At 46.5% G+C, this 8,886-nt stretch overlaps 1 protein-coding gene across 4 annotated transcripts in view; it reads right to left on the reverse strand.

Moving 5' to 3' along the window:
- Window positions 1–3,187, reverse strand: part of Naa16 (N(alpha)-acetyltransferase 16, NatA auxiliary subunit) — a 58,698-nt gene extending 55,511 nt beyond the window's left edge. For all 4 annotated transcript variants that reach the window (XR_003709408.1, XM_028752714.1, XM_028752713.1 and 1 more), the window contains exon 1: window positions 3,091–3,187. Coding sequence is in view for 3 of the 4 variants with exons in the window: in XM_028752714.1 (XP_028608547.1) it covers window positions 3,091–3,144 (54 nt within the window). In the remaining variant the exon portion in view is untranslated. The remainder of the gene's footprint in view (window positions 1–3,090) is intronic.
- Between the last annotated feature and the right edge of the window lie 5,699 nt (window positions 3,188–8,886).

Genomic DNA, 8,886 nt, shown 5'->3' on the forward strand with positions numbered 1-8,886 from the left:
TTTGTTTGTTTGTTTGTTTGGTTGGTTTTTGGAGACAGGGTTTCTCCGTGTAGCCCTGACTGTCCTGGAACTCACTCTGTAGACCAGGCTAGTATCGAACTCTCAAACTCAGAAATCCGCCTGCCTCTGCCTCCCAAGTGCTGGGATTAAAGGCGTGCGCCACCACCGCCCGGCAGCTGTTGCCTTTTTAATTTTATTTAGTTCTTATAAAAATTCCTTTAAAATGGTGTTATTAAATCACTTTACTAATGTGGAAAAGTGAACCTCTGAACACAGATACAAACCTACCTTTGCTGCAAACTGTGGTCCAGGTACAAAGAGTATCATTCATCTAACACTAGCATAAAAGGCACCTTTCCTCCCAAATCACACAGGTCAGGCTCCTCCTCACTTTCTCATCAATTACACTGTTCAGACTCGGGGTCCCATCTCTCAGTAGTCAAGCTTTCCCCCCACTTTAGGACCTCTATACTATACTCCTTTTAACTAGAATACTCTTCGTCCAATCTTTCCTTGGTGTTCCTTATGATCTAGGCCACTCTTCACCTATTTAACCATGCTAGGTAACTCGGCCAGCCTCCTACCCTCTGCCTATCCATACTCTTTCATCTGCTACACAGTGCTATCATTCTACTGTCTCTGACACTCTTATTTATTTACTATCTATCTTCAGAACCATCCTGTGACCTCTAGGAGAATGAATTCTTTTTTTAAGATTTATTTATTTTATTTATAGGAGTTCATTGTAGCTGTTTTCAGACACACCAGAAAAGGGCACTGGGTTCCATTACAGATGGTTGTGAGCCACCATGTAGTTACTAGGAATTGAACTCAGGACCTCTGGAATAGGCAATGCTCTTTAACCGCTGAGCCATCTCTCCAGCCCCTGAGGATGAATTCTTGTTTAAGCTTCTTTCGACAAGTAATCAAGAGCTGTTCAATAAAACCATCCTCCTAAATTCAAAGCAAAATGGCACCAAGGGCATAGCTAATTCTTGCAGCAGAATTTGGGTGTGGAGGTGATAATTTGAAAGTCTTCATTAAAATACATTTAAATTGAATTTTCTTGATTGGCTCTGGGAAGATTACTAAATGGTTAGAAGACAAAAGTAACAGAAAAAATACTGAACCATATGAATAAATTAAATGTGGCTAAGCCTGGTGGCTCATTCCCTACAATCAATCAATCCCAGTCCTTAGAAACTGAGACAAAAGGACTGCCATGAGTTTTAGGCTAGCCTAGATTATACAACCCACTGTGGGCTATACTGAGACTCTGAAACCTAATCTAAAATAAAATAAAATAGGGTCAGTGCAATGGGTCAGTTAGTAAAGATGCTTTGCACCAAGCTGGTCAACCTGAGTCTGACTATGGGAGGAGACAACTGACTCCTGGAAGCTGTCCTCTGATCTCTGCACAGTCACCATGGTGTGCACATATGCACACAAATAGATGTAATAAAAAGTCTTTTAGCCGGGCAGTGGTGGCCCACGCCTTTAATCCCAGCACTTGGGAGGCAGAGGCAGGCAGATTTCTGAGTTCGAGGCTAGCCTGGTCTACAGAGTGAGTTCCAGGACAGCCAGGGCTACACAGAGAAACCCTGTCTCGAAAAAAACAAAACAAAACAAAAAAACAAAACAAAAAACTTCTTTTAAAGGTCTAACTTTGACTATAGAGGTTCATTTGACAAATAACAAAGACAGTGGGATAGAAGCAAAAGGAACTACTGAGGAAGAGTATCAAGTATTCTTTAAATAATACCGATCGGCGACGGTTACAAAAGTTACAATTTTGTCATTTATTTGCCAAACATGCTTCTCTACTAACTGTATCAAACAGATTTGAAATAGTCATCCCAAGGCTAGATGTGGTACAACTGTAACCCCAGCACTCTCTAGGCAAAAGCAGAGAGAGTTCAAAGTTATCTCTGGCCAACCTGAGATAACCCTGTATCACTGACCACTGTTAACATTCTCAAGTTTCCATTGGCTTGAACCAGAACGACTAACTGTAAATTTTTGTCAGGTGATGGCAATGAAGTACTCTATGATCAGGGTTTTACTTACCGTAAAGCTCATCAACAGCTAACTGCTATGCAGCCATGTGCTCTCAATATAAATTTACCCTGAAATCTAAAAGCTTACCCTGCAAGTACCATATTTTCAAATTAAAAAGGCAGCCTAGAAAATGCAGCTAATAACTCATACTCTGCTAAATCTTAAAGCCCCAGGACATACTGAGAAGCATGTCACCTCTCTCCTTCCTGAAAGGATATAACCTAGAAAACGGTAAAGGTGCCAAGGTGACAGATATGCTAGCACACATCCCAGAGAAAACTTCTTGTCTGGGCATAGTGGCAAATGCCTTTATTCCAGCACTCGAGACGCAAAAAGAGCACCTCTAAAAATCTAGGCTAGCTTGTCCGTATACAGAGATCCGGAGCTAGCCGGGGCTACAGAGTGAGCATGTCTTAAGTAAAATTTAAAAACGTAAAACCGAACCACTTTTAGCTTGGCATGGGTCTGACATGACCAAGGCAATTAGCTGCTGCTGCTACTACTGTCATTACTATTATTATTGTTACTTATTATTAAGGTTGCCTTCAAAGCCACGTAAATGATCTCAAGCGCAAAGCCAGTCTGCAGCTTTCATCACATCACAAGGACGAGTTAAAAGTTTCTAGCAAGCCCCTTCCAAAACGGAGTCACCACAAACAAGCAAACTCTCCCTCTCAGAGGCATGGGCACCCTAGGATCGCGGGCTCGATCTCCCCGCACCCCCAAGCAGCGGTAGTTGGCCCAGCCTGGACACGAAGCAGCTTTAAAACCCTGAGGGGCGGACTGGAGGGACGCGCTGAGCCTAGCGCCGCAGAGCGCACCTAGCCGCCGGGGTCCCAGCGGCTTTGCCAGGGAAGTTTCTGGAAAGCTCCCGCAGTGGGGCCAGCCCAGCACACTACAGAGTCAGGGAGGGAGCGCCGCGGGGGGAGAGATAGAGAGGAGAGCTGCGGGAGAGGGAAGGAGAAGCAGCCGGAGGAGAGCCCAGCTCCGAGGTAAAGAAAGCGCGCAGAGGTCGGGTAGGCCGCCGCTCACCAGCACGCGCTTGAAGAGGGAGCTCTCCTTGGCAGGCAGCTGCACGCAGGGCATCACGGCGATGGGGAGGCCTGCTGAACCGACTAGCCAGGACCCAGGCCGCGGGTTACCTCGCAGGATGCCACGGGAAGAGGAACACAGCGCACTCCAGTGGGCGGCCCGGGAGGGAAGCCCGCGCGCGCCAAGATGGCGACCGGGGCCCGCCCCCTGTGGTGCGCATGCGCAGTCTCACGACCGAGAGGAAAGCTAGCCGGTCTCCAGGTCGGTGCAGTGCTATATACAGGTCCTGTCACCTCATCGGCTCCAGATCGTTCACGTACCTTATCTCTGAACTTTGTTGTCTCTGGTTTTTAGGCTTCTGCCCTAGATGAAGTAAATTTTTTCCTAGTTAACTTTTATTCTTTTGTTTTGTGCAATGGAAATCCTGCTGGATACAATGAAGACTCTTGATTTGGAATCCATTTTGCCTTTTCTTGCTATTTTTAAACCGACTCTTAAAAGAAGACTTATCTTTCGGTGCATATCAAAGTAGTGATCAGAGCTTGAAATGATGGAACTGGTTTGAAAGCCCCTTTAGGCAAAGGGTAGGAAGGAGAAAGAAAAGAATCTCAGCCGTGTAGGGGACTCAACATTTTCAGCAATAATTTCGATCTTTTTATAGGTCTACTGATCCTCGAGACTACTTCCTCTTTATTCACATAGGCTATCCAATAATAGGAAAAGCAGGATACAATCCTAGAATGTTCCAGGGACGATTTCTCCAAAAATAAAACATACTAACAGCACGTAACAACATACAGATAGACATCTGTGACAAGGACCACATACTAGATGTTGGTGTAGTATTAAAAGATGTATGTAAACATATGTATATAAACTTATATACATTCTGAATCCTAATTTCTGCACGTGCCTGTAATAATAGCACTGGAAAATCAAGGGCAAGAGGATTACAAGTTCAGAGCCAGGCTAGGCTATGTATTGAGAACCTTTAAGGGGACAGGGAGGAGGCTACGGGCAGCAGGAAATGGCTCAGCCTGTAAACCTGAGTTCATTCTCCAGAACCCTTTTGTTGGTTTTGTTTTTCAGAGACAGGGTTTCTCTGTGTACCCTTGGCTGTCCTGAAACTCACTATGTAGACCAGGCTAGCCTCAAACTCAGAGATCTGCCTACCTCTGCCTCCCTAGTGCTAGGATCAAAGGCATGCATTGTAACACTTTCGGGTCTCGGTTCAAATTTAAGATTAAAAGAATCCCACTGTCCCATGACACATCCCAGGAGGGGCACATTCCTTAGTCGGAGGACACTTGCTGGATTAACATTCAGAAGAGGAAGGGAAGGCTGATTAACATTCCTCAGACCAGAGGGAAGGGAACCAACCTGCGGGTAAGGAGGGCCCAGAGCAGGTAGACACATTCCAGGAATCAGGAAGCTGAGCCCTTAAAGTAATAAACCTAGACAAACGGAGGACACTCCTTGTCATAATCTTAGTTACCTAGAAACCGAACCCGGAAAGGTCACACTTTGTGGTTTGCCCTCGTGAAATAAGTACTATACCCAGCTCTTGTTTGGGGCTCTCTTGTCTACAGGCAAGAGAATCCTAGTACACTAGTTTCATATTAAACCTCATGTGATTGCAGCGAATCCTGTCCCTGAGTTTCTATGGGAGCCTGTCCCCTGGTTTTGGATCTTAGAATCCAACAGCATCACCACTACCCAACTTGGAAGGTGACTCAAGACTGGGGTTGCCCATGTCAATCACTTGTCAGAGATAACTGTAAGGAATAATTCTCATGAGGTACCACATTGAAGGATGCAATGTTTGCTTTTAGGTGAACTTCATCCTATGCCCCCACCCCCACCACACAGGCACACACAGATGCACCTACACATGCTCATGTGTGCACACTCGCGCGCACACACACAGGGACACCCCCCCTTTGTTTGAGAGGGTTTGTTTGTATTTATTTTTGTTTGTTTGTTCATTTGTTTGTGACAGGATTTCTCTGTGTAGACTTGGCTGTCCTGAAACTTGCTCTGTAGACCAGGCTGGCCTCGAACTTTTAGAGATCCACACCTGCCTCTGCCTCCCAAGTGCTGGGATTAAAGGCTTGCACCACCACTACTTGGCCTGAAGCAACATTTTGTTTTTGTTTTTGTTCATTTGTTTGGGTTTTGTTTGTTTGTTTGTTTTTGGTTTTGGTTTTGGTTTGGGTTTTGTTTTTGTTTTTTCTTTTTTTTTTTTTTTTTTTTTTGGTTTTTTGAGACAGGGTTTCTCTGTGTAGCCCTGGCTGTCCTGGAACTCACTCTGTAGACCAGGCTGGCCTCCAACTCAGAAATCCGCCTGCCTCTGCCTCCCAAGTGCTGGGATTAAAGGCGTGGCCACCACTGCCCGGCTGTTTGTTTGTTTTTTTAAAAAGAGAAAAGAAGAAGCTGGGGGCAAGGGGAGGGTGTGGGGCTGAAGAGATGACTCAGCAGTTAAATGCTGGGAACAAATCCCTGCAGGCTAGCCTAACCTATCTGGTGAGCTCTGTCCTAGTAAAAGACCCTGTCTCAAAAACCAAGGTGGACAGCTCCTGAGTTATTGACATTTAAGGTTGCTCTCTGGCCTCCACACACATGCACACACAGATACACCTATACATCCTCTCTCCCCCCCCATCTCCTCCCTCCTTCTCCTCCTCCCTCTCTCCCTCTCTTTCACATACAAACACACATACAGGGACACCCTCATGTGCACATGTACACACACACACACACATATGCACACATACCTTAGTTGTTTAGGCTATGGTGGGGTAAGACAGGAGAGCAAGAATTCAAAACAAAACAAAATAAGAACCTCCACTAGCTGCGCTGCTGGCAGGTTCAAGCCCAAATCTTAGTCTATATAAAAGATATAATGTCTGTACAAACAGAAAGCCTAAATAAACCAGCAGCTGTGATTTTATTATTGCCTTCCTACTTTGTCTGGGACAAAACTTATTTCTACCTTTCAACAGGAAATGGAGTTATAATAATGTCATTGTGATCTGCTTTAAAGCAGGGTTATATAAATTTAATGCCTAGTCATTTAAAAGCCAAAATTAAAAAGAAATGCTATGTAAATCAAAATGCAATGTTTCTCAGAAGGAAGCCAAATCCTGACTAGGAGCATCTGGGATTTCCAGCTAAACATTCCCTCCTGGCACTTTAGACAAGCTGTACCTCCTTTAGAATCATGCACCAAGTAAAATAACAGTACAACCACATACCTATCTTATATAACTAGTTGTGGGACTGCGTAAGGGTATCCTGGGTCATGGTTGAGCAGGTGTCTAGAACCCCGAGATTCTGTGTGGAATTCTGTGCGAGAACCAGAAGGAGTTCGGTTCCCCCCATCTTCCAGGATCCTGAAAAGCAGTCATGGTCTCCATAGAGTCACATAGGCCAGGCTATAGGCCTCAGGCCCTAGGGATTTACATACTAATGAAGGCCAGAGGGCAGAGCAAATTAAACTTGCCTCCCCCAGATCCTCCCCCGATCCTCCCCCTTTCTCCCTCCCTACATAACTCGGGACTGCCCTGAGTTTTGGGGGTACGCCTAGATCCATCTATTATCCGCCATGACAATAAACCTTTTTGGAACAAAGGACTTTCTCGTGTTATTGGGGCCTGCCGCCACCAAGGCCCTCAGGCCGCTGGAACCATAGGACTTCTTCCCTAATGTGGGACCCGCCACAGCGGCGGAAGCCCCTTTGGGGCTTGTGCCGCTGTAGCAGCCTTCTTAAATTTTCCCCACAACTAGTTGGTACAGTAAAATCTAGGAGTTTGTTATTATTCCCACAACCCATTTGACCATGCGATTAAAGGCTGCTGAGAAGACAGCAGTGGTGGTTTGAATAAGAATACTTCTATGGGCTCTCGTATTTGAATGCTTGGTCCTGTGCTGCTGCGCTGACCCTGACTAGCGGGAAGAAGACACAGGACAACCAGGTTCCTTCTCGAGGCAGTTTAATCAGGATTCTTCTCTTCTCCTTTCTTCTTCTGGCCCCTCCTCTTCCCTCGGCTCTGACTCTTATATCAAAGCCTCCGCCAATGGCTGGCTGCTACGTGGCCAATCACCATAGGTCCCACTAGATCATACCACTTGTAGCACAACCCCATGCCTAAATATGGAGTTATTTATCACTCCAACAAGGCGGCAGCACACGCCATCTTTAGGGCGCAGCACTGGCTCTCCACAGTTCCCCCTTTTTGTTTATAAGAGCAAGCAGGTGCAAGCAGAGGTCTGACACCAGGGAAGAAAGGACACTGTACCGGCCTATCAGACCAGATCCATCCGACACTGTTTTTTCTTGGGGCAGGACGAAAGGATATAAGCGGGGAAGGGTCAGTGTCAACCTGCATGCAGTCAGACATACTTGCCTTGGGTCAGGCCAATCTCTAGGCCCAGTACACCAAGTGTAGTGCAACGCCTCGCACCCTGCTGCATCAGTTCTCAATCACAGCAAGCCAGGCTTGAGGGGACTGGCCAGCCTCTATGGCATAAAAGGCTTGTGCAATCATGCTAAGATCTCTTTTTTGGGATTGGACTATACAGCAAAGGCACAGCAAACAGCCAACCATGGCGGCGACTAGGCAAACAGCCAGAGCCCCCATGCCCGCCCATTCCTTTAGATGATTCATGGCTTGCTGGATCCAGGTAGCGAGGCCCTCCGCCATTGAGAGATCAACGCGAGTGGAATTCACAGTCACGATGGCCATCCTTAGGTCCTGCTTCAGTAAATCAAATCCCCTTTTACCCATCCAACCTTTCTAGCTTGACAACCTGTCCATGAATACAAGGTGTCTCCTGCTAAGGAGCCTTTACAAAAGGGTGACCAGCATGGTTGTGCAGGTATGGTAGTATTACCCGTGGACTCTAAGCTAGGCCACCATCCTCTAACCCAAGTGGCATTGGATATATTCCCTGATTTCTCAAACCAAGCTGCAGTTTGTTTATATAAATGTAAGCAATCACTACTATCACTTATATTCCTAATCAACTTAAAGCATAAAGTTCCTAACAACTGAACACTCATATTAGGGCTAATAGCTATATCTTCATCCTTAGGTGTGACTCGCATCACTTTCTCGCCAGCAAGAATGGACTCGGACGTCAGGATCCTTCTGCAGCAAGCTTTATTGAAGCCGAAGAGAGGAAAGACCCCGAGGGGAAGAGGAGCTCTCCTTATATACCCATCGGGTCGGCGTGTCCCTACTCTACTGGCTGATGCGTCTCGGCAGATATGACACGTCGGGCTGCGTCAGTTTTTGACAGTTACCGGCTGCTCAGGCATTCGCCTTACTGGTGTTTAATGGCGATTTCAGGAGGGAGACTACGCATGTGCGGCAGCGCACCACATCTCCCCCTGTTTTAAATATTAATTGGAGCAGAAGGTCTCACTTCACTGGGTGCAATGGGCAAAGGCCCTCCAGGTGCAGAAGCTGAGACCCTGCATGGGTGATTCTTGGGGAGGTTCTGTAGCCCCTTTCATTTGAGGCCTCATGATGGTACTGAGCCTGTAAAGGAGAGCACTGCTCAAATCCTTACCCGTCACTGGGTCGATCTCCCCACCCGAGATCGCCCTGTCTTAGGTGGACCGAGTCTTACTTGACACTCCATCATTGACATACCAGCCCTTATCATGGAACAGAGACCTCGTGGGCAAGAATAGTATAGGGGCTATCGATGTTAGTCTCTGAGCATGGACATCCAGATGCCGATAGAGTCACCATTTTCTAAGGCTGCAAAGGCCTGAGCCACCACCACCCT

The sequence above is a fragment of the Grammomys surdaster genome, unplaced genomic scaffold, assembly GCF_004785775.1.
Source record: "Grammomys surdaster isolate TR1022 unplaced genomic scaffold, NIH_TR_1.0 125934, whole genome shotgun sequence".
Taxonomy (NCBI): domain Eukaryota; kingdom Metazoa; phylum Chordata; class Mammalia; order Rodentia; family Muridae; genus Grammomys; species Grammomys surdaster.